The 27,415-nt window shown below is 46.7% G+C and overlaps 2 protein-coding genes and 1 non-coding gene across 8 annotated transcripts in view; 2 read left to right on the top strand and 1 right to left on the bottom strand.

Moving 5' to 3' along the window:
- Positions 1 to 447: 447 nt before the first annotated feature.
- Positions 448 to 520, bottom strand: TRNAR-CCU (transfer RNA arginine (anticodon CCU)). The gene has a single exon. It is a non-coding gene; the product is annotated as a tRNA-Arg (tRNA).
- A 15,198-nt stretch (positions 521 to 15,718) lies between these two features.
- Positions 15,719 to 20,593, top strand: ITPRIPL1 (ITPRIP like 1). Of its 4 annotated transcripts, none has more exons than XM_067704283.1 (3): positions 15,719 to 15,970; positions 17,093 to 17,689; positions 17,819 to 20,593. In XM_067704283.1, exons 1-3 carry the CDS (start codon positions 15,950 to 15,952, stop codon positions 18,749 to 18,751), a joined length of 1,551 nt encoding a protein of 516 aa, XP_067560384.1. In that variant the 5' UTR covers positions 15,719 to 15,949; the 3' UTR covers positions 18,752 to 20,593. The 4 variants fall into 4 exon arrangements, with proteins under 4 accessions (XP_067560384.1, XP_067560383.1, XP_067560382.1 ...); XM_067704282.1 differs by adding an exon at positions 16,139 to 16,241 and having other exon boundaries at positions 17,093 to 20,593; XM_067704281.1 differs by having other exon boundaries at positions 17,099 to 20,593.
- Positions 20,594 to 24,117: 3,524 nt separating this feature from the next.
- Positions 24,118 to 27,415, top strand: part of NCAPH (non-SMC condensin I complex subunit H) — a 39,563-nt gene continuing 36,265 nt past the window's right edge. For 2 of the 3 annotated variants that reach the window (XM_067704291.1, XM_067704290.1), the window contains exon 1: positions 24,118 to 24,284. In XM_067704291.1, the coding sequence (XP_067560392.1) occupies positions 24,266 to 24,284 (19 nt within the window). In that variant the 5' untranslated portion in view covers positions 24,118 to 24,265. The remainder of the gene's footprint in view (positions 24,285 to 27,415) is intronic. The other variant, XM_067704292.1, reaches the window with a different exon arrangement.

Here is a 27,415-nt window from a genome sequence, read left to right as displayed (position 1 = left end):
TTGGAGTTTGGAGCAGAGAAAGTTTTATTGCAAGGGCCAAGCAAGGAGAAGGGGTGGCTAGTGCTCAAAAGACCCGAACTCCTAGATAGTTTTCAGGGAAGAGTTTTTAAAGGCAAAATTTGTGGTTAGGGCTGCAGAGTGTGTGACTTTCTTCTGATTGCCTGGTGGTGAGGTAACAGGGCGGTGCTCCAGGAATCTTGTCCTCAGCCTGAAGTTACCATCCTCCACCTGGGTGGGGGCCTTAGTTTCTGCAGAAGAACTCAAAGATATATTGTTTTATTTATTTGTTTGTTTATTTATTATTTTATTTGTTTATTTTGGCCACGCTGGGTCTTAGTTGTGGCATGCAGGATCTTTAGTTGTGGCACGTGAACTCTTAGTTGCAGCATGCAGACTTCTCAGGTGCGGCATGCAGACTCTTAGTTGAAGCATGCATGCAGGATCTAGTTCCCCAACCAGGGATCGAACCTGGGCCCCCTGCATTAGGAGCGCAGAGTCTTACCCATCGGACCACCAGGGAAGTTCCAATGTATTGTTATGTATATCCCTTGAGGAGGAACTAGGACTCTGCTTTACTGCTGTACTATTGTTCCTTTTTTAAAAATAAATTAATTTATTTATTTTTGGCTGTGTTGGGTCTTTGTTGCTGTGTGCGGGCTTTCTCTAGTTGTGGCGAGCGGCAGCTACACTTTCGTTGCGGTACGCAGGCTTCTCATTGCGGTAGCTTCTCTTGTTGCGGAGCACAGACTCTAGGTACACGGATTTCAGTAGTTGTGGCACGTGGGCTCAGCAGCTGTGGCTCACGGGCTCTAGACCACAGGCTCAGTAGTTGTGGCGCACGGTCTTAGTTGCTCCACGGCATGTGGGATCTTCCCGGACCAGGGCTCAAACCCGTGTCCCCTGCACTGGCAGGCAGATTCTTAACCACTGTGCCACCAGGGAAGCCCGCTATTGTTTCTTGACTGTTTTTCCTTTGGTTCTGCATTCCCTCCCTTTCCTAATTAGTAACTGTTTGCATCTGCATTTTGGAACTCAGGGAAAGTCTAGGAGGCTGAAGCCTTTTTCCTACAAATAAGAAACAGGAGACACGTAAAGGCTTTTGTACCTGGGAGGGCCCCACAGGGTCCTGCTCAGTTGCACTACTCCCTCATATCATACACAAACATTAATTCAAAATGGATCAGACCTAGATGTAAGAGCTAAAACTGTAAAATTATTACAAGACATAGGTGTTAATCTTCATGACCTTGAGTTAGGCAATGATTTCTTAGATATGATGCCAAAAGAACAAGCAGCAAAAGAAAAAATTGATAAATTAGACTTCATCAAAATTGAAAATGTTTGGGCTTCCCTGGTGGCGCAGTGGTTGAGAGTCCGCCTGCCGATGCAGGGGACACGGGTTCGTGCCCCGGTCCGGGAGGATCCCACGTGCCGCGGAGCGGCTGGGCCCGTGAGCCATGGCCGCTGAGCCTGCGCTCCGCAACGGGAGAGGCCACAACAGCGAGAGGCCCGCGTACCAAAAACTAAAAAAAAAGCGGAATGCAGTCAGTGCCACAAGGGGGCATTGGAAGATCAGAGAGCTCACTTCTAATTTAGGAGACTGGCTGAGGCTTTGCAGTTGTGATGTAAAAAGGCCGACCAGGATTTCAGCAGAGGCAGGGAGCGGAGGAGATTTCAGGGGGACACAGAAAAAGCAAAAGTATAAATGTGGAAAGACAAAGGCAAGTCCCAGGAACTGTTAAGAGTTCAATTCAGCTGAGTGCAAGGCAAATGTAAGGAATGGAACAATGTGACATAATTTGGGTAGATATAACTTAGAATTCCTTGAAAAAATAATGTCATTGTAAAGAGATTTTGCTTTATCATAGGAGACAATAGTAAGTGTTAGCAAGTTTCTGGTTTGGGAGGTTTTGTTTCTTGCAGCTTTATAGCAGGAGTTTGATTAGAGGGACCAACATTTAGATTACGCAAAGGAAAAAAAATACTATTGATCATGTGGCAAGCATTTGCAAAGTACTTTATTTATTTTTAATTAATTAATTAATTAATTTGGCTGCACCGGGTCTTAGTTGTGGCATGTGGGATCTAGTTCCGCCCAGGGTCTTACCCACCAGGGAAGTCCCTGCAAAATACTTTAGCGCACGTAATCTCATTTAATTGCCATAAAGTTCTATGAAATATATTGATTTTTTTCCCATTTTACCAAGGAAGGAACTGAGGCCCATAGAAGATAACTGACTTGCCTGGCTTCATCTGCCTCAAAGCCGGGCCATCTCATTGCAGATCCTCTTTACAGGGGTTTCCTCACAGAGCTAGTTATGGAGAAGGTGATGCTGAAAGTGCTAGGTAAGATGGATTGTGGGAGGGCTTCCCTGGTGGCACAGTGGTTGAGAGTCCGCCTGCCGATGCAGGGGACACGAGTTCGTGCCCCGGTCCGGGAAGATCCCACATGCCGCGGAGTGGCTGGGCCCGTGAGCCATGGCCGCTGAGCCTGCGCGTCCGGAGCCTGTGCTCCACGATGGGAGAGGCCACAACAGTGAGAGGCCTGCGTACCGCAAAAAAAAAAGATGGATAGTGGGAGAGTCAGCGGTGGGGGAACCAGAGACAGGGAGTAGAGCCGGGAGGCTATTGCAGGAGGTAGAGCAGGAGATTAGGTACACCTGATGGAAGGACCATGGGTAGGGGTTATGGAATGTTAGAAATGAGAGTGAAACACCAAGGGACTAGGTGATTGTCTTTGGTGTATCCAGGAAGCCTTTAAGTTGCCTGAATTCTTGGGGCTGAGAAAGAGGAGTGCTGGGTCACCCTTAAAAGCCCTTTAAAGGTAACTTGCATATTGGATGGTGAAATGGCTCCTGACCTAGGATTGAACATGCCCCTTATAGGGTTAGAGTGAGGCTAAATCAGATGACTCCAGGAAACACAATGTCCTACATCAAGAGGGAATCAATAAATGATACTGCCCTCTTTATTTGCCTAGAACATCAGTTCACCCAGTAATGCATGCTTTGAACTACTTTATTCATTCACTCACTTCTTCATGTAGCAAAATTTACTCTCTCCTATGTGCCAGTCACTATACTAGTTCCAGGACTGTACCAGGAAACCAGACAGAATTCATATATATTTATATATATATATATGTATATATATATGATTTAAGTATGTAGAGACAAAATTGATTTTCTAATTATTTCATCTGGTGCATGTTTCTAAAAAAGCTTTGTTCCCTTCCAGGCAGTTTGATGTAGTGATTAAAAGCATGGAATCTTGGGACTTCACTGGCAATCCAGTGGTTAAGACTTCGCCTTCCAATGCAGGGGGTGCAGGTTCGATCCCTAGTCTGGGAGCTAAGATCCCCCATTCCTTGGGGCCAAAAAACCAAAACATAAAACAGAAGCAATATTGTAACAACTTCAATAAAGACTTTAAAAATGGTCCACAACAAAAAAAATTTTTTTTTTAAAGCATGGAGTCTTGTGTCAGGCTGCCTGGGTTCAAATCCCAGGTTCACCCCTTACTAGCAGTGCAATCTTGGGTAAGTTCTTTTGTTTGGCCGCGCTTCGCGGCTTGGGAGATCTTAGTTCCCTGACCAGGGATCGAACCCGGGCCCCCTGCAGTGAAAGCACAAAGTCCTAACCGCTGGACTGCCAGGGAATTCCCTTGGGTAAGTTCTTAGTGACTCTGTGCCTCAGGTGCATCGTCTGTGTAACGGGGATAGTTTTACCTACTCCATAGGGCTGCTGGGCACCTAGAACTATGCCAGGAAATAGTGCTTGGAGACAGTTTGTGACTCAAACACAGGAAGACTGCCTCATTCTTTGCCATATCCTTCTTTTCTTATCCCAAATGGTCCTACCAAACCTGATGGCCCTTCCACACAGTGCACTGGGTTCTGAATGACCCTTGGCTCTTCCCCAAACTACAGCCCTCACAGAGATGGCAGTTTGCCGGCATCAAGTATATCCAGCGGCATGGCTGTAGGCTGGGCGGCTGTACCAGAATGCACTGTTGGGCTGAATATGTGGCCTCTCCAGGCGATTGACTTGAAGGGACTGAGAATTCATTTTTGTCTGCAGATTGCCATATGCTCGTTTAAAAATGAAATAATGTCATAACTATATAGAAATGTTGACCCCCTGCAAAGGCAGTCACGTGTTAAGGCATGGCTCATACTGGCTCCTTGATAGAACCAATCAGGCAGCTGGTGGCTTGCAGTTTCGAGGACTGGTTTCTATCACAGACGGAGGACAGACTTGTGACCGGCTGAATCTCCTACTGGGCAGATCCTCTCTCGGGCTCCCCGATTCCTACCGTGCTATTCCCTCCAATTTCTATGGCAGAGTGGAGCCTTTAAAGAAAAAAACCATACTTGCATTGCATCTTACTGCACTCCTGCCCACCTTTCTCTCTGGGCACCAATTTGGTTTCATCTTGGCAGCTCCAAGCCCCCAGCCCAGACTGCCGGTTTGGATGAACTCCAGATCCCAAGCCCTAATAATATTTTCCTGAGGCACCATAGTCTTCCCAACTGTGTATCAAACCAACTTTTTTTTTTTTTTCCTGTGGCACCGCACAGCTTGTGGGATATTAGTTCCCTGACCAGGGACTGACACTGGGCCCTCAACAGTGAAAGCGTAGAGTCCTAACCACTGAACTTCCCGTAGAACTCCCTGCAGCCAACTTTTTAATAAGCCAACAAGCATGGACACAATACCTGCCATGTACTCGTGACTGTGCCCGTTGTGAGGAGGATCACCAAGCGTAAGCCCTTCTCAGAGGCAGGCACAGCTGAGGGCAGGCTTAGGGAAGGCTTGGAGTACTAATTCCTGCCAGAGACCAAGGTGCCAAGGAAATAGGAAAAGAGATGATACACCTATGTGCCCATCACCCTAGAACCTCAGAAACCCCATGGGGGGCCTCCAGTGGTTCCTCCCACTCCCCCCACCAGAAGTAACCACTTTCCTGACTTTTATGTGAGCCATTCTTTATAAATTTACTACTTGTATATGATCTGTAATCAATATATTGCTCAGGGGGCTTCCCTGGTGGTGCCGTGGTTAAGAATCTGCCTGCCAATGCAGGGGACAAGGGTTCGAGCGCTGGTCTGGGAAGATCCCACCTGCCACGGGGCAACTAAGCCCGTGTGCCACAACTAGTGAGCCCGCGTGCCACAACTACTGAGCCCGCGTGCCACAACTACTGAAGCCCGCGCAACTAGAGTCCATGCTCCGCAACAAGAGAAGCCACCACCATGAGGAGCCCTTGCACTGCAATGAAGAGTAGCCCCCGCTCGCTGCAGCTAGAGAAAGCCCGTGTGCAGCAACGAAGACCCAATGCAGCCAAAAAAATAAAATAAATAACTTTATTTTTAAAATATATATATTGCTCAGTTTTGAGAAAACGGGTAGCAAGCACAAACCCAGCTGTGCAAAGAAAGGGCAATGTGGTCCCAATAGATGGAGGCACCAGGAGAAGGTCAGATGAGGCAGAATGTCTGCGTAAGAGGCTGGCCTCAGCTTCCCTGGGCATCTACCAAGCAGGCGAGGCCACAAGGAGGCCTGGAAGCGCAGGCAGTTGGGCAGCCAGCAAGGTGGTGGTTTCAGCTTCTTGAAAAGGGGTACAGGGAATTCCCTGGCAGTCCAGTGGTTACGACTCTGTGCTTCTACTGCAGGGGCCTGGGTTCGACCCCTGGCCTGGGAACTAAGATCCCACAAGCTCTGCAGCCAAAAAAAATGAAAAAATAAAAGGTATGAAACTAATACTCAACACAGCATATAGTAGGTGAAGTGCTCAAAGACTGGTAGAATTCAACAAAAAAAAGAAAGAAAGAAAAGGGATACATGGGAGGTTGTGTTTTCTTTTTAAACCTTGTATGGCTAAAACCCTCTTTATTCCTACTCTCTTGTTTGGTAATTTGCCTGAGCATAAAATTCTAGACTTGGAAACCATTTTCCTTCAGAACTTTGAAGGCATTGTTCTTTCATCTCTTTGCTTCTAATGCTGTGCTGAGAAGTCTGACACCATTCTTTCTGATCCTGTGTATGTGACCTGTTTCTGTCTAGAAACTTGTAGAATCCTCTGTTTGTCCTGAGGGTTCTGAAGATACCTTGGTGTGGGTTTATTTTCATCCATGTGCTGGGCACTCAGCTTCAATCTGAAAACTCATATCCTCCAGTTATGGGTACTTGTTTCATTATTTCTTTGATGAGATTTCCTCCTTTCCTTTTTCCCTGTTCTTTCTGGGACATCAAATTGTCATATGTTGGACCTACTTGGCTGACCCTTGTAATTTTTCTCTACTCTTTTCCAGCCCTTTGCATGTTCACTGTAACTTGGGGAGATTTCTTTGGTTTTATCGTTCAGTCTCTCTATGGAGTTTTTCATTTCTATTATCAAGTTTTTAATTTCCAAAAAATCCTTTTGGATTCTAATTTGTTTTTAATTGAATATAGTTGATTTACAATGTTGTGTTATTTCAGGTGCATAGCAAAGTGATTCAGTTATATATACACACATATACATATATATTCTTTTCCAGATTCTGTTCCATTACAGGTTATTACAAGATATTGAATATAGTGCCCTGTGTTATACAGTAGGTCCTTGCTGCTTATCTGTTTTAGTGTGTATCTGTTAATTCCAAACTCCTAATTTATCCCTCCCTCCCCAGGACTCTAATTTTTTAAAGGGTATCTTGTTCTAGTTTCATAGATAAAATGTCCTCTCGTAAATCTTTGAGGGTATTAATGAGAGTTCTTTCATGAAGCATTCTTCTCACTGCTTTGTAATGAATTCAGAATTAATTGAAATATGTAATAGTGGTTTAGTTAATTACATTAATCTATAGAATATGATATTACAATGATTACATTTATAGAAAAGACTAATAACATAGGATTATCATGATACATCTTAGAGCAGAAACAGCAAGTTAGTACCACAGTATTATATATTATTTTCCCCATGTTTTATATATTATGAAAAATTTTAGTTATACCAAAAAACTGAAAGAATTTTATGATGAACACTACCTCAATTCTAACATTAACATTTTACTATACTTGCTTTATTGCACATCTATCCAACCCTCTATCCATCCATCAATCCACCTTATTTTTTGATGCATTTTGAAGTAAATTACAGGCACCAGTATACTTTCCCCTAAATACTTTAGCATGAACATCATTAACAATATTTCAATATTTGCTTACAGTTTTTTGTTCATTTGAAATAAAATTTACATGTAATGAAATGCACGGACCTTAAGTGTAAAATTCTCAGTGTTTTGACAAACTCATAAATTTGTGTAAATTCAACCCCCCACCAAGGTATAGAACATTATCATTACCCCAGAAAGTTCCCTCATGCCCTTCTTAATCAATCTCTGTCCCTAGGGGGATTCACTGTTATGATTTTTTTCTACTATAGGTTAGTTTTACCTGTTACAGTATTTCAGGTTTTTTTTTTTTTAATTAATTAATTTATTTTGGCTGTGCCGTGTCTTAGTCGTGGCACAGGGGATCTTCGTTGTCGCATGGGGGGATCTTTTAGCTGCAGCATGCAGACTCTTAGCTGTGGCATGCATGTGGGATCTAGTTCCCTCACCAGGGATCGAATCTGGGCCCCCTGTTTTGGGAGTGCAGAGTCTTACCCACTGGACCACCAGGGAAGTCCCAGTATTTGTTTTAAAAAAAGAAGAGAAAAAGAAAATTTATGTTAACATGCATATTGTTCTGCCATACGCCAGGCATTGTTCTAAAGTGCTTTAGAAATATTAACTCACTTACTTATATCAATACTTTGAGCAAGGTAGTAGTATTTTCTCCATTTTACAGATAAAGAAAACTGAGATGTAAAGTGGCCAAATAGCTTAGCCAAGGCCTCACGACTGAAGAATGGGGGTAGGGCCGGCCCTACAGCCACACTGTTAACGACACTTCAGCCTCTGTGTGAACATCCTTCAGACCTATGTCAACTTCAAAACGCTTACAGCAGTTATCTTGGGTGGTAGGGTTGTGGGTGATTTTTATTTTCTTCCTTTTGCTTACCTGTATTTTCTAAGATTTCGTCAATGAACATATATTACACCTCTTGCTTGTATACCTAAAACTCCAAAAGTTATTTTAAAATATTCCTGATATGGCCCAACACTACTCTTTTCTAAGTCATGACACCCCTCTCACCCGATTTCTCTTCACACTCACAGCCAAATCTTTGAATATAGCCAGGCTGAAGTATGGTCACATTCTGCATCACAGTGTGTCTTCCCAAGGTTCACTTTTGTGTGATATTCATGTGATCGATCATTTCAACCAACAGACATGCAAACATCCAGTGTCACGTGAGAACCATGTCTGTTAGTTGACAGATGTCACCATGGGTGGGTGAGAGGCAGGAAGTGACTAATTCAGCGTGGTTTCTGAATGTGTGCTCTTCTTAAAATGAAGCATAGAGCAAGAGGGAGGAAGTATGGGGATATATGGATATGTATAGCTGATTCACTTCGTTATACAGCAGAAACTAACACACCATTGTAAAGCAATTATACTCCAATAAAGATGTTAAAAATAAATAAATAAAGTCACAACTTCTACCTGAAATAAATAAATAGAAACTAAAATGAAGCATAGAATTTCTCTAAAGTGTAACATGTTTGCTTAAGATGTGTTCTGCATTTTGAAATTAATACTTTAAAGTGTTAATATAGATAAAATTCATTTTTCTTTTTTAAAATTTTATTTTGAAGTAATTTCAAACTTAAATGTACCCTTTATTCACATTAAGCAATTATTAATATTTTGCCACATTTGTTTTTACTATTTTCTATATGTTTCCTTCTGAAATAACTTAAAGTTGCATACATCATGCCCCTTTAATCCTTAATACAGCAGTGTGGATTTCTTAAGAATAAGGACATCTTCTTACCTATCCATTTTCTCACCTAACAGTAATGCAATACTGTCACCATATTCTAATTTTGACAGTTATCTCAATAATGTCTTTTATAGCACTTTTTCAGCTTCCAATATCCAATGCAGAATTATACATCTCACTAATTGTCTTATCTCTTTAGTTTTCTTAAATCTGGAGCTATTCCTCTCTCAGCGTTTTTTTTTTTTTGGCTGCACCATACAGCTTTCAGGATCTTAGTTCCCCAATCTGGGATGGAACCCGTGCCCCCTGCAGTGGAAGCTCAGAGTCCTAACCACTGGATAGCCAGGGAATTCCCTTTTTTGTCTTTCTTGACACTGTCATTTTGAAGGGTAAACACCAGTTATTTTGTAAAATATATTTATATTTGATTTTATGTTTCCCCACAGTACGGGTTATACAAGTTATGCACTTTTGGCAAGAATATTATGTGGGCGATGTTGTGTCCTTTCTATGTCCCAGGAAGCACATCATCATGATGTTAATTTTGATCTCTTGACAGATCTCTCTGCTGTGAAGCTACTATTTTTCCTTTTGTAATTAATAATCAATTTGTGGGGAGATAGAATATCTTTGACCAGTATTTACTTGATAAAAATGTTTATGCATTTTTTGAATGTTTGTTTTATTCAAAGGCTTAAATATTTAAGAAATGTATAAATGGCTGAAAATCTACAAAAGAACTCTAAAAAACTTCGGGAAAATGCTAATGAAACACGAGAAGAAAAAGTAAGTAGATCAGAATATGGAAAGAAAACTCTGTAATGATGAAGAACAGAACTTTAGGAGAGAGAAGTATGGTAATTAGCAAACTGGGAGCAAGATGGGAGAACAAACCGGAAATATGTGTGTATAGGTGAGATCCTTGCTGAGGACTTAGATCCTGTTCTCATACCTTTCATTGTATCTGATCCAAACATACTTTCCATGGTTATAAAATATGCTCAAATAAATATTTTTGAACGAATGAACAATTCATCATGATAGACTTTGGACAGAATCTGCTTACATCTTGAAATCTCCATTTAATCATTAGCATCTATTTGTTGTACTCCCAGCAGTACAAGTGCTACATCTGAGAGGAAGAGCCTGTTGTTTTTCTGAAGAAATATATGAGAAGTAAATAATGTGCAATGATATGCCATTCAGATTGATTAAGCAGGAGTGGTGCATTTTATGCACAGGTAGCAGCTCTTCTATTAATAATTCTCCTCCTCCACAGGGCATTCCTGGATGACTGAAAACAAGGAAGCAATTTTCGACTTCCCCTTTACGTTCAGAAGCATCAACAACATACAAGTCTGTCCACACAGGCCTTGACTGCACAGCAAGCTTCAAAAAATGTTTGTCACCAGAGCAAGATAATTTTTGCAACTTGTGATAATAAGAAGCTGGTTTGATGAAAACCTTGCAGTTGTGAAAAAAAATGATTTTTTGAAATTTGTGGTTGATAAAAATGGTTTCTCACATAGTTGTTTACTGTATCCCCGTTATCTTGCCTTGGTTTCCATGATCTACCACCCATAGCCCCCAAACCAAATATTTTATTTAAGATCTAAATGTTTGTTTATTTGCTTATCTAATTCTTGGCCATAGACCCAATTTCTGCATCATCCTGGTCAGGATTCTGTGTGGATCCTAGGCTTGCTTCCTGTAAGTTATCTCTAACTTCCAAACAGCCTATAAAAGCAAAAAGGTACGATCCCTACCCTACCCAAGCACTCTCCTATTTTTCATGGCTGGAACACTGTATTATTTATTCAAACCTGTGTCATTCATTTATTCCATTCGTTCATTCAAAAACGCTTAGCTGTTGCACAACCAGAACTGAACTAGGTCTAATTTTAGTCTTTGCCCTTGAAGTTCTCAGAATTTCATTAGAGATACCAACAGATAACCAACTCAGGAAGGTGTAGATTTCTGTGGTAAATGCCGTATTTTGTAATGTGAACACAGATGAGATATCAACACCCAGGAGGTGCGGGTGACTAATCCGTGAGCAAGGCCCTCTAAAATATATGGGGTTATTTAATCTGCACACTGACCTTAAAAGGAAAGGACTTTTATTGTCGTGTTTATCAGATGAGGAAGCTGAGGCTTTGGGAGGTTCAGAACTTTCCAGGCCCCAGATAACAGGCAGCGAGACATGGCTTAGAGACCCAGTCCCTGTGCTCTTTATCCTGCCAACCTGGAAGGATGGATCATGCAAAGGAGGAGTTTTCTTCGCCCCCTCGGGGACTGGCAAGGGGACTCGCTGAGCTCCCAGCAATGTCCGGCCCCCGGGCGAGAGCTGGCGTCTGGATAGGGGGACCAGATCCACGCGAGGGCTCTCAGTCCTTCCGCCTCGTCTTTCCTTGGTTCTGCCCCCAGGCCTTCTGTTGACCTGGGTTTGCAACCTGAGACTCCTCATTTCCAGATCCGGACTACAAGGGTCTTCCTTTGGGGGCGCAGGTCCCTCGGAGGAAGGACCCGCCCCTGCTGTAGCGGCCGCCCAGAAGAAAGCACGCCTTTTTTATCCTGAAATGAAATTTGTCATTAGTTAAAACGCTCGTCCGGGCTTCCCTGCTGGCGCAGTGGTTAAGAATCCACCTGCCAATGCAGGGGACAAGGGTTCAAGCCCTGGTCTGGGAAGATCCCACATGCCGCGGAGCAAGTAAGCCCGTGCGCCACAACTACTGAGCCTGCGCTCTAGAGCACGCAAGCCACAACTACTGAACCCACGTGCCACAACTACTGAAGCCCGCGCGCCTAGAGCCCGTGCTCTGCAACAAGGGAAGCCACCGCAATGAGAAGCCCACGCACAGCACCACCCAATGCAGCCAAAAATAAATAATTTTAAAAAAACAACCGCTCCTCACGGACAGTATTTAAACGAAGTGCTAACTGCAACACAATCAGAACTAGAAGGAAAGTAATTTACAACACCATAGTGAGAACTTCGACATGTCGCAGCCGGGGAAGATCGCCCGGAAGGCGCAGGGGCGAGCCGAGCTGCAGGGGTCGGGGTGGGAGCTGGCATTCCCAGGAAAGTCCTCGAAGGTTCCCCCGCAGAAGTACTCTGCTCGTTAGTGCAGTGCAGGGAAGTGATGGCTCAGACCCTCATTCACAGGCTCTCCACTTTCGGGAGGGTCGCGAGCTCCTCGCAACCATGCGCCCCATCACTGTGAGCCCCCAATCTCGCCCGCGGTGACCGGTGTGTCCCGGAGGAGCGGACCCGGCTGAGAGCACGGAGATGGGGGGGCTTGGGCGTAGGAGGGTGCAGGCGCGGCTCCGGGTACAGTTGCCTCTGAGGGGCGAGGGGAGGGCGCTCGTGGAGCCCCAGAACTGACCGGGAGGAGGAAGCCCCTTTCCCGGGTCTCCGGAACCGGGAGAACGCCGCTCAGGCACAAATCAGGTCCTGGGTTACACATGCCAGCTTGGGCGCACCTGTTTAGAAAACGCATTTTGAGCTCCATTCGAGTAAGACACACCAGAGCCCATTCATTCATGATTTGGGCATTGTCTGAATGTTATCTTTATATTGTGAAAATAGTACCTGCTCATTGTTAAACAGTTCAAAAGCATAGAAAGAGGTAAAAGTCACCCGTAATCAATCCCTACACCCTTAGAAGATCACTGTAAATATTTTGGAATTCACCCTTTGAAACTTTTTTCCTAAGCATATTTCCTAGGTAGTATATACACACAACACGTAACACAGTGGTATTAAACCATAGCATGCTTTTCTAACCGGCTTTCCCCCCCACACACACTTAATATATTATGGTCTATTTTCCATGTTGATGTAGATTTACACATTCTATTTTTTATATATACAGTATATTTGTATGTTTTTATAGGTGTGTGATGACCAAAACATGAGTGTAAGATTTATGTAGTATTATTTTTGGTAAACATACTGGAAATACGTGGGTGCCCCACAAGACTCTTTTACGAAAACTTTATGGTTTGTGTATCATTTTAAAATATCTTCACAGACCTATGGCTCAGCTTATCCCAATGATCATAATTATCTTTTCACGAATAATCTGCCATCCACTCTAGCAGTGGGTGTCTTCTCTGTGTGGCCTCTTTCAACCTTCTATAACATCACCCGAGACAGGCTAATAGTGGCTCCCTCTCTTTTTTTTTTAATTAATTAATTTTATTTATTTATTTTTGGATCTGTTGGGTCTTCATTGCTGTGCGCGGGCTTTCTCTAGTTGCGGCAAGCGGGGGCTACTCTTCCTTGCGCTGCACAGGCTTCTCATTTCGGTGGCTTCCCTTGTTGCGGAGCATGGGCTCTAGGCTCATGGGCTTTGGTAGTTGCAGCACACGGGCTCAGTAGTTGTGGCACATGGGCTTAGTTGCTCCGCGGCATGTGGGATCTTCCCGGACCAGGGATCAAACCCGTGTTCCCTGCATTGGCAGGCAGATTCTTTTTTTTTTTTTGGCAGGCAGATTCTTAACCACTGCACCACCAGTGAAGTCCCTCAACTCTGAAATATTTTTGCCTCTAGTTGTCCCATGCAGACTATTCATAAAATCTACTTCTTCAGTAACTACAAACTCTGCTTTGGTTTCTTGAATAAACAGCAACAACTGAACAGTATTGGTAACATCTGTAGATCCATCAAGCCTAGGAAAACCACTCAAAACTATTTACCATGTTTTTTAATTGATGACTGATGTTTCTCCCAATGTTCTCAAGTCTTTGAGCAACCGTTCTCCCCAAAAGGCTAATAGTCTTCAACAAATTTTAGGTTTTGCAGACCAGGAGGCAGAATCAAGTAATTATGTAGGTACTTACTTTCCACATATTTATTTTTTTGTGATGAAAATAAATTTATTGAATTTATTTTTGGGGAAAACGACCATATTTGTTAAATGAGTGACCGCTGCTATAGTTTACTCATGTGTCATTTGTGTACGATCACCAATTAGTGTGAATGACAAGGTGTCCGAATGACTTGGTTTCCTATTAATCCACTCACTAAGCCAACTTCATGTTGAAGAAGAAAAATCACCAAAAACAGACCAAGAAATGTCCACTGCTAGAGGGCTTTTTGTTTATTTAAGTGTAATCTTTCAATGGATTAGTAGTTCTCTAGCTTGGAGTCTCTAATTTGATATAGCAACCAATTTAATTTCTGTGCAGACCATGAATTAGCAAATGTCTTCTAACCCGACAATCACTTTAAAAGCAAACCCTTAGTTGATCATGAAAACACACCTTTAAACACATGGCTCTAAACACCATTGTTTTGCCCACTCTGAAATGTATTTTTTTCATCCTGACACTGTCATGTCATAACTTTTAAAATGATAATCTCATTATTGCTCAATTGCACTGATGCTTAGTAGGAGTAGCCTGTGGTCTATTCTTCATCATGCAAGTTTATAAAAAAGTAAGTTTGGAACTTCAATCATGGTCAGCCAGAAGACGGTCTTTCTTTCCCCCTCCACAATTAAATACATCAGTATTTTTGGAAGTACTGTCCAAATTGTTTGACGTCCCCTCTGCATTGACCCTGGATAAGGAAGCGTGAAACTTGATTGTTTTTCAGCAGAAGGACTTTAATTGGTAATTATGGAGAGATCATTACTTCCTTTTCTCCTTGGACAGCTGACACAGGACAGGAAGGAAGGTTGGGGTTCCTTCTGAGACTCTAAAGATCCTTTTCAAAAAGCCCATTCCATTCGCATTTCTTAGCGAATAAGCTCATCCGGTCTCCACACTTTATAAAGTTCTCCTTTACACACCCATCTTATCACCCGAGTCATCCGGTAGATTTAGGATTCTTATTCCCAAGCAGCTAGTAAGGCCTCAGGCCAGGTCTTTGGGTGCTGTCTGTTTTTTTCATGAGAGTCACTTTGATAGGAGAAAGGGATTGGGGAAAGACACCTGAGTCTGGTGAGGCACATTAAGGATGCTGACCACACACCTCACCTGCTGGACTGAGACAGAGGGGACCTGGGATCCTTTGCTGCAGTGCTTGCACCTGCAAACATTTCCTCCGCAACAGAATACAAAGAAACTATAAGGAACTAAAAATGACTGCATGCATGTGGCACTTGAGGCAAATTATAAACAAGATACAAAAAGACCAAAAACCCAACTGCCACTTCTGAGGTGTCCCAGCAAAAGCAGGGTCCTGGGCAAGATTCCTGCAAAGGGCACCACCAAGGGGGTGGGCAGACCACCCAAGCCCCCTCCCCCCAAACCCCTGAACCTGCCCCTACCCTCACCCCATTTAAAAAACCAGCTCCCCCACGCCCTCAGGGAATGAGCAAGGGAACCTGTTGCTTGTTTTCTCTCTCTCCTGCTGCAGCAGGAGTCCCAATAAAGCCTTGCCTGAATTTCTCGTCCGGCCTTTTACAATTTTCTATTGATTAAAGAGTCCAAGGACACCGGTTGGGAACTACCATTTTGCGCAGGGCCAGCCTGAAGTGGGAATGACGGTCCCTCCATGCTTTCTTGGTTATGCAACCATCATCCTCACTGTAAGTGTATTCTAAAATCCCATTAAGTGTATTCTCCATTGAACCCAGCTGAGTGAAGAGGACAGCCGGCCCTGCAGTGCCCCCTTGCGCGACTCTAGGGAGGCTGATCGCCTGCGGCGTGAGCGCCCCTCAGCAGCGAGTCTGTGGCCACAGCCCCTCCGCAGGGCCTTGGGAGGCAAAGCGGCGGACACATTGCGCGCGCCGACGAGAAGGGTCACCGGGCCTCAGGGTTGGACTCCTGCTGCGCGCTCGCTGCACGGCGGGGATTTGGGTGGGCGGGGCTGGGCGGGGCTGGGCGGAGCCTGGACCGCGGGAGCGCGTTGTACGGCTGGCGCCCTTTGAGCGGCGCGCGGCACCGTGGGGTCTCGGGGCCCGCCGCTCACAGACAGTCGGACCCTTGGATAAACATGGTGTGCTCCCCGGGAGAGGGGAGCAGGGCCACGTCCGCGGGCGGACCCGGCGAGGAACCCGGAGCCCCCACCGTGCGGGGGAGAAGGCGGGGACGGTCAGGCCGCGCGGGCTCTTTAAGACCATGTTCGTGCTAACGCCTACCGTGAGTAACCTGGTCCCAGGTCCCGGGAGAAACGAGTTGGCTTGGTCTAAATAGGCGGATGAGAGTTCAGATCTCTAGGCGTGGAATTTGGGGAAGCTATGAATGGGGGGGGTGGGGAGGCACATGGCTTTGAGCCAAAGCCCCCAGGTACGTTGTAAATTTTAACAGGGCTCCTGGAGAGGGCGGTGAGACTAAGCAAGGACGAATTCCAAAGGGAGGAGAGTCCCCCACCTGGCTTCAGCGCCCACGCGGCTGGTCCTTCATGATCTCGGTAAGCCCAGTAGCTTGTGAACAGGTGGGGTGAGTGCAGGAAGCATCAGGCCTTTGTGGTGGATGGGTAGGCAGAGGAACCCACTCCTGCGGGCTCTCAGGAGGCCTTGGGCATCCGGTTCTTCACGAAGTTTCCTGGGCCAAGAGGTGGAGCTGTGCCTGCCTTTGGGCCTGGCCCACCAATGCGGTATCCGGCAGCCCCGGTAGGACCTCAGAGAGCACAGCAGCAGGAGTGGAGAAGTGGCTGGTGGCACTGTGCCTCCTTGGCAGCCCCCCCCCCGGGGGTTGGCCCACTGGGCACGGGAGTGGAGGAGCTGCTGGGTGGTCTGATGACACAGGCTGAGCTGAATGAGGATTGTGAAGTCACAGAGGAAGTAGGATGCTACAGCATCCCACTTGGCGTGGGGCTGACGGCCTGGCAAGGAGAAAGGTGTTGCCCAGGCGGACCAGTGCTTTCTGCCCATGGAAGGGAGCCTCTGGGATAAGCAGGGCACACCTGGTGCCCATGGTGGCCTGATGAGTTGGGTGAAGCCACCCTGGAACAGGGTCCCCCTCCCCATCCTAGGAGTGAAGAGAGTCCCATGTCCACATTCTGGAAACCTAAATACCACCCACACCATGTGGAAGGAAAGCAGTAGAGAGGCTGGGTGGTACATCCCGCTGCCCCCCTTTTTCCCCAGATCCTCCCAGGCAGGCCGCCCTTGCTCTGTCCAACCCCAGCTCTGTGAGCTTTCTGTTCCTCCTGAGTAGCTGACTTCCAGGATTTGGGGTTCCAGCGCTATGGGGAATACACGCTGGAGAGCAGATGAGTCCCGAAGATCACCACTAACTCCCATCCTCCTACTTGTCTAGATGCAGAGGCCTCCAATGGCTGTGATAAGCCTTCTGTTCTTGGCAGTGATGTATGTCGTGCACCACCCTTTGATGGTCAGTGACCGGATGGACCTGGACACACTAGCCAGAAGTCGGCAGCTGGAGAAGCGGATGAGCGAGGAAATGCGCCAGTTAGAACTAGAGTTTGAAGAGAGGAAGCGAGCAGCTGAGGAGCAGCAGAAGGCAGAGAACTTCTGGAGAGGAGACACATCCAGTGACCAGTTAGTGCCGGGGAAGAAAGACAGGGGGCGGCCGTTCCAGGCGGATGGCCACGAGGGGCCGCTGGGCTGGATGCTGGGAAACCTGTGGAACGCTGGCCTCTTTTGCTTTTTTCTCATCTTTGAGCTCCTGCGACAGAACATGCAGCACGAGCCGGCCTTTGATTCCAGCAGCGATGATGAGACGGAGGAGGTCCGTGTCGTGCCTGTCACCTCCTACAACTGGTTTACCGACTTCCCCCCGAGGGAGGCCCTGGAATCCTTTCACAAACACCAGATCCAGAACGTCACCCGGGACCTGCCCTGCACCTGCGAGTTCGTGGAGAGCTTTGTGGACGACCTCATCAAGGCCTGTCAGGTGCTCAGCCGCCGGGAGGCTCACCCACAGTTGGAGGACTGCCTGGGCATCGGGGCTGCCTTCGAGAAATGGGGAACCCTCCACGAGACCCAGAAATTTGACATCCTGGTGCCCATTGTTCCCCCCCAGGGCACTATGTTTGCGCTGGAGATGAGGGATCTGGCCCTAGGCCGCCGCTGTGGCCGCGTGCGGGTCGAGTCGGAATGCGTGTGCAAGCGCGAGAAGCTTCTGGGGGACGTGTTGTGCCTGGTGCACCACAACAGGGACCACTCAGCCCTCCTGGGCAAGTGTAACAGCTCCATCAAGGCGGCTGTCTGCACCGGCTCCTACCTGGATGTGTGTAAGACCGTGCAGTGGTTCACGAACATGGTGGGCAACGCCTGGGCCCTCGTGGCCCACAAGTATGACTTCAAGCTCAGCCTGCCGCCGTCCACCACCTCCTGCAAGCTCAGGCTGGACTACCGCTCAGGCCGCTTTCTCTCAATCCGCCTGGTCCTGGGTGTGCAACAGGAAGACTCCTTGGTCTACCTGGTGAGTCAGGCCCCTGACCAGGAACAGCTCACCAGCGTGGACTGGCCCGAGTCCTTTGCAGCCTGTGAGCACTTGTTCCTAAAGCTGGTCGGGCGTTTTGCTCCCGAGAACACCTGTCACCTCAAGTGCCTCCAGATCATTTTGAGTCTCCGGGACCTTCAGAGTTTACCCCAGGGAGCATCCCACCCCATCCTCACCTCTTACCACTTCAAAACAGCCCTCATGCACCTGTTGCTGCAGCTGCCCCTCACAGACTGGCAGCATGGCATGCTCTCCCAGCGGCTCCAGGACATCCTCTGGTTCTTGGGCCAAGGCCTCCAGAGAAGGTCCCTCCATCATTTCCTCATTGGTAACACCTTCCTGCCCCTGACCATCCCGATCCCTAAGACATTTCGTAATGCTGAGCCCGTCAATCTCTTCCAACACCTGGTGCTAAACCCCATGGCACATTCACAGGCAGTGGAAGAGTTCCACAACCTTCTGACCCAGGTGAAAGCTCTGCCCTGTGCCCCGCTGGCTGGGGCACATTAATGTACAGGCCATTAAAAAGGGGGAGAAGGTATTTCTGATTGTCAGGCTGCAGAAGAGTTTATTTTTCAGACACATCAGCAGTATACGTGATCTTCACCTTGCCTGTGGGGACTATGATAGACTAAGACACTTAGCAGTACGTGAAGTGGTCGTGAGGAGGGGTCCAGTCTGCAGGGCCTAATCAAGGCTGGGTCTTTGAAGTTTTCTTCTCCTGACTTAACTTTCATCATGACCCCAAGAGGGCCCAGGGTAACAGATGTTATGGGAGGATCTTGCTGCTAAAGAGTTGGGATCCAGAAGAGGCCTGTGAAGTTGGGTTTTGTAGCAACACTGGAAGTCAGAGAACCAGAGAATACTTCCATTCCAGCTTATTCCTTCTTTTGTGAACTCCGAGCACATCCCTTGTAAACTGGTTTCCTTATTGAACTCAGCCCAACTCATATCCAAGCTGATAGCACTCCATTTTATCCCAAATACTGTGATGGTAGCTTCTCGTATTTTAGGATCGAATTTTTCAGACCTCCACTATTTGAAGATATAACCAAGATGTTTATTTGCCATTTTCTTAATTTAGCCCCATTTTCATATGATATGTGCAATATAATACAGCTGTTTTATGCATCTGAAAAGAACTCCAATACTACCCAAATAACTTGACTCACAGACAAATATTAAGTCAACAGTGGCCTGTCCCATAGTTGAAATAATGTATTTACTAAAATTAATTACATCGTCAACATCTGATGACCTCCTCAGTGCCTGGAAACATTATAAAACCCTTAAGGAGGACAGTCTTTTGGGGGGCTCTGAGATGAACAATTACGGTTTCTGAGGGGAGCCACTTATTTGTTAAATGGAAAGAAGGTTTAGCTACCACGTGCAGCTGTGCTTTTTCTCAGTCTGGTAATGCCTTTGTATTCTCTTTTCAAAGAAGACAAAGGGATTATTTGAACTGCATGTGTGGGTTTGCAAAGAGGGGTCATCACAATCCAGGCCCACTGCCAGGGCTGGACAGGAAGGGACTGTGAATCAGTTCAGCTCTAACAAAGTCATAATTCTGGCGATATGATTGGTATATTTCCCCTTCTTTAAAAACCCTGGGCATCCTGGGGAGGAGTGTTAAGAAATGTGACTCTAGTTGTGGGTGTGGTTGTTTTGGAAATACCAGTGCTGTTCCTACCCAGCACTGCCAGGAAGATCTCCGGGGGAGGAGAACCTTGCCCCACATTTAATGGGACCTCATGGGGGGTTTAGGTGCTGGCCTCGTAGGCTTTGGTTATAGAATCCACACCCTCCCCGCAGCAAAAATCAATTACAAGTGTCCCGGAAGCTGATGCCAGCCAATATTTGGGGCTCCCACTGCTGCACGAGAGCTGCTGTGTTCTCGCATTGTCTGCTGCTATCTGCCAGGTACAGCTTTCAAGTGCAGATGCGATGATGGTTGGTTCTATGCTGGTGGGATTTTGGTGTTTTAAAAACATCCACATGTTTTTTGGGATTTCCCTGGTGGTGCAGTGGTTGAGAATCTGTCTGCCAATGCAGGGGACACGGGTTCGAGCCCTGGTCTGGGAAGATCCCACATGCCGCGGAGCAACTAAGTCCGTGTGCCACAACTACTGAGCCTGCACTCTAGAGCCCGCGAGCCACAACTACTGAGCCCGCGTGCCACAACTACTGAAGCCCACGCGCCTACAGCCTGTGCTCCGCAACAAGAGAAGCCACTGCAGTGAGAAGCCCGCGCACCGCAACGAAGAGTAGCTCCCCTCACCGCAACTAGACAAAGCCCACGTGCAGCAACAAAGACCCAACGCAGCCAAAAATAAATTAATTAATTAAAAAATACATATGCTTTTTGTTTAGAAAATAATTTGCTGGTGTTTTACCTCCAAATCAATAAAGAAGATTATTTTCTGTATCGGTCGGAATCTGCAATACCAGCAGATCAGCATTCTCACATGCCTGTTCCCAAGAAGTTCACGTTACCCTGATCGCTTCATCCAGTACATCCTGGTGTTTCTCAGCGTACTTTGAACCAGTCTGCCCTGTGGTTTCCCAGTGGCATGGCCGGTAACCAGGAAAGAGTAATTCAGAATCTTAAGGAACACCTAAGTTATTCGTTTTCATGGTGTCCAAACCAAAATATCAGCCAAATTAAAAGGTCTTAATGTCTACAAACAACATATATAAACTCCAGAGGGCACAGTCCTGTCAGGTAGAAAGAAGGTGGTATGATCTAGGACTGGGTGGTTTCTAGTCTAGTACAAGACAAGGAAGAAAATGTAAAGTTATGAGTGGGCGGAAGAATACAAAGGGAACAGTCAGCAAAGCTTGGGTGGGGCACAGAGTATAAGAAAGAGTATAGAAAAAACAGGTATTAATGGGAAGAACAGAGCTGTTGTGCTCTGGGAATACTCTTACAATGAAAGGGGAAGCTTCCAGATACTCAGGAAACTCAATTTTATTCTAAACAATACCTGGCTGGCACCCAGGATATAACAGCGATTATAGTAATGGGAATACTTAGCATTCATCGAGCATTGCCAATGGTCCAGGCACAGTTCTGCACATCTGGTAACTCATTTAATCTTCACACTATAACCCCACGAAGTGGGTGCTTTAACCCCTCCATTTTGCCTACGAGGAAACAGGCTCAGAAGGAGTATACATAGCTCATAAGTGGCAGAGCCTGGAAGAAAGTACCCGTCCTAGCAACCTTCCAGCACGATCTTGGGAATAAGATGTAGGGGTTACAGTGTTTTGAAAAGCAAAAAGCATTATATTAATTTTAAGAGAAACTATATTAATTTTAACATAAAGGGTGGTATGTTATTGTTTGGGAATTCTGGAAGATAGAAATTGTTGGTTCGTAATCCAGTCCTTAGGAGGTCAGGAATTTTATATCACATACAAAAATTAAAGGCATTTGCTCAGAGGCCAAAACAAATGCAAAGCCATTTCAACTACATGCCCTGTTGAACCCCAGTGACTTGGTGGTTTATATCATGAACTACATTGATATAAGCCAGCTGCAGGCTGGAAGGTCAGGGCAAATTTCAGCCAAAAGACTGTTCAGGTAGCCAGCTGATAACACTGTTATTCCTCACCTAAACTAAGGCTATTTGGCGTCCATTTTGGGGAATTAGAATCTGGGTGAGGAGTGAAAAATAGGGAAGGGGAATGGCTCCAGCACTTTTCTGGCAGATGAGGGGTGGAGGAGGGGCCCCACTACTTTTGTGGACAGAAGAGTTGAGCTTTGCAGGCCACTGATACCAGTGTTGAACGGATCTCTTGGCACCCGCCTAGGAGTCCTAATCCCCGCAGACAAAGAAGACATTCAGAACGGGAGGTGAAAGACCTGCCTGCACCAGGCGGGCCTGGCCTACAGAAATGCACGGGGTGCAGAGGCTCCACTACAACCACCAGACAGCTTCACACCGCAGCCAATGGCTGATGGGTCTCCTAGGAGCCTTCCTCTGCTAAGAGTTCCAAGCCAGTTCAAAGCCCAGTGCGGGGGTGGGGGGGGGTATTATCATCACTGTTTTATAAATAGGGAAGAAAATGGGGCCCAGAGAGGTTAAGACGCCCAATCCAGGATTAAACTTTTCTTCGAACTTTGCTCATTCAATACATATTTAAGCACTTGCTGTATCCGGGGCTAGCATCAGGCCCTGGGAAAACAATGGTGAGCAAAGACACGCTTTGTCCTCATGGGGCTGACAGTCTATACAGGAGACAGATATGAAATAGTCACCCCAGCAGATGTAAAAGGTTACCTATATGGGAAAAGAATCTAAAAAAAGTGGATATATGTATAACTGATTCACTTTACTGTACACCTGAAACTCACACAACATTGTAAATCAACTATACTCCAGTGAAAATTAACAAAAAAAACAAGGGTGACAAGTTCCACTAAAGCCTCCAGTAAGGACACTTGAGCCTATCAGGGAAGGCCTCCCTGAGGAAGTGATATGAGCTGAAATCTGACAGGAGTTAACTGGGTGAAGATGAGGATGGAGAGGATCCTACGTAGAAGACGTGGCACATGCAGAGGCCCCGTGGTGAGAGCTGGCACCGTGAAAGGAGGCCCAGTGACTGGAGGGCAAGGAGAAAATGGAGGCAAGGTGCAAAGTGAGGCTGGAAAGGCTGTGGGGACCAGGCCCAGGAGGGCCTTGTAGATCATTTTAGAATCTCCCTGAGCAATGGCACCTTTGAAGCATTTTGGACTTTGGGAGGAAGCGACAGGTCGGTTTTGTACTTGGCAACCACCACCCTGGGCCCAAGGAGAAGCGGGTCAGAGCAGGTTTGGGGCTGCTGCAGACCAGTGAGAAGGAAATATGGATGAAAAGAGATGCGGGATAGAAGAGATTTTTAGGAAGTAAAAAGAGCTCAGCAACGGATTGTGTGTGAAGAGTGAGGGAGAGGGAGGCGTCCAGGATGACCCCTGGGTGCTGATTTGGGTTCCTGGGTAAACTTGTTTTCTTTCTTCTATCCCACACTGCCTTACACTAAAGATTTGAAGGTGGTCACTGGGAGAACAACTTGGTGCAAAAAATAAATAGGCTTAAAAAGTCGTTTTCAACAAGGTGGTACATCTTTGGTTGCCAAAACGATTGAGGGGCACCGTTGGCATTTAGCGAGAAAATCGTGTCAGGGACGCTGAGCAGGAGTCCCACAGGCCAAGCGTTGTTTCACCCTGAATGCCAACAGCACCTTGGAGAAGAAGCACTGTATAAAATGCCATACGTGTGTTAAGACATTATAGGATGTTCGAGGGATATTTGGGGGAATCGCCCTGTAATACAGTTCTTTTTCTCCTGTAATACAGTTCTTGGGATGAGATGAAGCAGAATGAACAGATGGGTGGCTCATTACACTCGTCTCACTTCCGACCTTAACCTTATTTTTTTTGAAAGGGAGGAAGATATCCGGGAATCTTTTCGCAAGAATCAATAAAAACGATGGTCTTCATTAAAAAAAAAATGTACACACATTTTGCATCTGTTCTTTCCTCATTCCGGTGTCGGCTACCTCTCACCTCCATCCCACACCCCATCATCACTTTCTACCTCCTAGTGTTTTGCTGCCCTTATAGCACAGGTCGCGTTGGGAAAATCAACCTTTGTTTCCTCAGTCACCTGCCTCCCCGATTAGTATGTAAATTACGTGAAAGTAGAGCCCTTGCCCGCTCCGCTCCACGCTGGGTGGGTCCTAGCGCCCAGTTCTGCGTCTAGCGCTCGAAAGGAGGGAGTTTTCATACTATTTCCGGGGAGGTGGCGGGGGCGTCCATGTATCCATTACAGTCCACCCCCAGCACCCGAGCTCGGAGCGCTCAATCCCTGCCGTCTCACTTCCACGCGGCGCGTCACGACCCTTTTCGCGCGGAGGAAGGACCAAGGCGGTCTGCGCAGGCGCGCCTCTGGCCCCGCCCACGGTGGCGTCATCACGGCCGTTATTACGCTCAGGCGTCTCGGCGGGCGATTTAAAACCAACTCTGGAGACGCGGAAGACAAGATGGGACCTCCCTGGCCCGGTGAGGCTGAGTGGGTGGGAGGCGGGCGGGGAGGGCCCGGTGCGAAGAGGTGCTCCGGGTGGCGGGGCTGGCGGGCTGGCCTGAGCCGGAAGAGCGGCTATTCTCGGCCTTGTCGTTGGCCTTGTTCTCCGCCGGCTGAAGTAGAGGCAGGCGGGCTGGGGGAGAGGAGGGCCGGCGCAGGGTGGGCGGGCGGGTGCGTTCGGCCAATCAGGACGCGGCTTCGGCCCGCGCCGCTCTTGCCGCTGTGAGCCGGATGTGGGACGCCTTACTCTCTGGGTTCCTACATTTTGCGCGGTGTCTCTTCCTTTAAAAGGAGGTTTTCCTGGAATGCACGTTAGTTCAGGGCCATGGAAGTATTGTGGTTACTGCTGTATGCTTAATACGCATGTATTTATTTTTACATTCATTCAACTAGTATTGAGGGCCCCCTTCGGGCCAGAACCTTTTTTTTTTTTGCGGTAGGCGGGCCTCTCACTGTTGTGGTCTCTCCCGTTGCGGAGCACAGGCTCCGGACGCGCTGGCTCAGCGGCCATGGCTCACGGGCCCAGCCGCTCCGCGGCATGTGGGATCCTCCCGGACCGGGGCACGAACCCTGTCCCCTGCATCGGCAGGCGGACTCTCCACCACTGCGCCACCAGGGAAGCCCCGGGCCAGAACCTTTGTCAGATGCATAGATATAGCAAAGAACAAAACAGATAAGATCCCACCCTCTTAGAGCATGTGTTTTAGTTCGGGAGGCAGACAGGAAACGAAATAATTACAGATGAGGCTGAGTACTCAGATTGAGAAAAGCAGAGTCGGGGGAAGGTCCCTTTAGATTAGGGAGTCAGGCAAGATCTTTAAGCAGATTCTGGGGAACGTGTTCAGGCAAGAAGGAGCCAGTACAAAAAACAGGCAAAAGAGAAAGAGACTGACATGGGCGAGGACCAGGATTTTGTAACTGAACAGTGAGTGAGGTCGGGCAGGTAGTCAGGGCCTTTGTAGGTCTTGGTAAGAGGTTTGGAAATTTAGTTACATTTTGGACGTGGTAAGTGACTTACCTGAGTCAGGTGAAAGGGTCAGTAATCACGTGGATAAGAGCTTGACACTCAGGGCAGTGATATGGGCTGCTCAGGGAAGTGGCCTGTGGACTGAGAAGTAAATTTGGTCATCATCATCATATAGATGGCAGAAACATGGGAACAGGTGAGAACACTAGGAAGACCCTGTAGAGAAAATACTTGGGACCAACATTTAGAAGCTGGTTAGAGAAGGAAGAGCTAGAAAAACTCAGGAAAGAGTGGTGTTGTAGAAGCCAAGAGTGTTTCAAGAAGCAGAGTGTTGTCAACTGTTTCAAGTGCTGCTGACTCTCAAGAGGGATGAAGCCCAAAAAGTGACGATTGGTTTTGGCAACATGAAGCTGTGGTGGTGGGCATGGGAGCCAGATCAGAGGGGTTGAAAAATGAGTAGGAGTTGAGGAAATGGATACCGAAAGTGTTTTTGAGTTCAGTAACCATCTGCTGAATGAATGAATGTATAATGGGAAGGGAAGGAGAGAAATGGGGAGGGAATGTAAAGGGAAGGAGAGAAATCAGGGAAAGACGATTCTGAGAAATAAGGCGTGCTTCTAATTCCCATTTTGAGTTCCCCTCTTAGACAAATTCCTCCTTTAGTGCTTTCTATTTGTTTTTCTCTTGTCCCAAGGTCCATCTCCCTTCCTTACATTGGTTGCAGTGCCCACATTCAAGTAGTCACGAGTCCTCTTGATTCAGTCTCTAAAAATGTCCCTTGCCTCCTTCCTATTTTTACTTTCTTCTTTTTTGTTTGTTTTGACCTCAGCTGAGAGTTATGTTAATCATACTCTTTAGCTTGTGGGAAGCTATCAGGGAAACATGTGAAGTTGTTCTTGTATTTTTAATTCTCTTTTATCCCCACTCTTCATTCTTTCCCTTCCCCTTACATGGGCAAACTTGTAGTGTTTGTTGTGTGTCACTATTTTTAATGTGTTCCTATAAAATGTGTGTTATATTATGCATATTTTTTTCATATCACCAATTCTGAACCAGCTGAGATATACATTCTTATTCTCCTTTGGAGGATAAAGAAGCAAAGCCTTAGAGCATTTACTTAAAATTTCTCCAGTTAGTAAGTGAAGGAGCTGGAGTTTGAAGCCAAGCCTTCTGATTCTTAAATCTGGAAACTCTCCCCCCATGTCTCTCAGTTCCTTCATCTGTGCCTTCCAAGGATCTTGTTTCTTGGCCTACTCTCATAGGCCATAGCCACTCACCACCGTGGTCACACCCTAGACCTTGTCGCTGCACCACTCTGTCATCTCAGTGCACCCTGCCTCTCAATCACTCCTGTCTTTCCAGCTTACTCCCTCTTGTTCCCCGACTCCAACAATCCTTTGACCCAGCAGACCTGTATTCTTCTACTTTTCACTGTCTCACCTCTCTGCCCTTGTTCCCTCCTTACTTAGCTTACATTCAGGGGTCATTTGGTGTAATCACTCCCTTTCATATGCCCAAAACCCCTTGCCCTCTTCTTGCCTCCTTACACTTGCTTGACAAAATCACAACTCTGGTTAATCCCAACTCTGCCTACTCTGCTTGCACCCAGTGGTCTCAAGGGGACCCTAAAGCTGCCCAGCATTCATGCTGTATTCCCTGGTTCATCCACTCTCCTTTTAGATGATTTCGTATCTTCCTTTCTCTCCTGAAATCTCCAGTACCTCCTCCCCAGCCTTCACCCTTACCTGCTGAGTTTTTGGTTTTTAGCTGCTTCCTTTCATTTTTAAAAGAATATTTATTTATTTATTTGTTTTGGTTGCTCCGGGTCTTAGTTGCGGCATGTGGACTTCTTAGTCGTGGCATGCATGAGGGATCTAGTTCCCTGTCCAGGTATCAAACTCTGGCCCCCTGCATTGGGAGCGTGGAGTCTTACCCACTGGACCGCCAGGGAAGTCCCTAGCGGCTTCCTATTTTACTAAGAAAATAAAAGCAATCAAAAGATATCCGCGGGCTTCCCTGGTGGCGCAGCGGTTGGGAGTCCGCCTGCCAATGCAGGGGACACGGGTTCGTGCCCCGGTCCGGGAGGATCCCACATGCCGCGGAGCGGCTGGGCCCGTGAGCCATGGACGCTCACATGGGCCA

The sequence above is a fragment of the Pseudorca crassidens genome, chromosome 14 (assembly GCF_039906515.1).
Source record: "Pseudorca crassidens isolate mPseCra1 chromosome 14, mPseCra1.hap1, whole genome shotgun sequence".
Classification (NCBI taxonomy): Eukaryota; Metazoa; Chordata; class Mammalia; order Artiodactyla; family Delphinidae; genus Pseudorca; species Pseudorca crassidens.
Note: the sequence above shows the minus strand (reverse complement) of the source record. Positions and strands in the feature narration are given on the sequence as shown.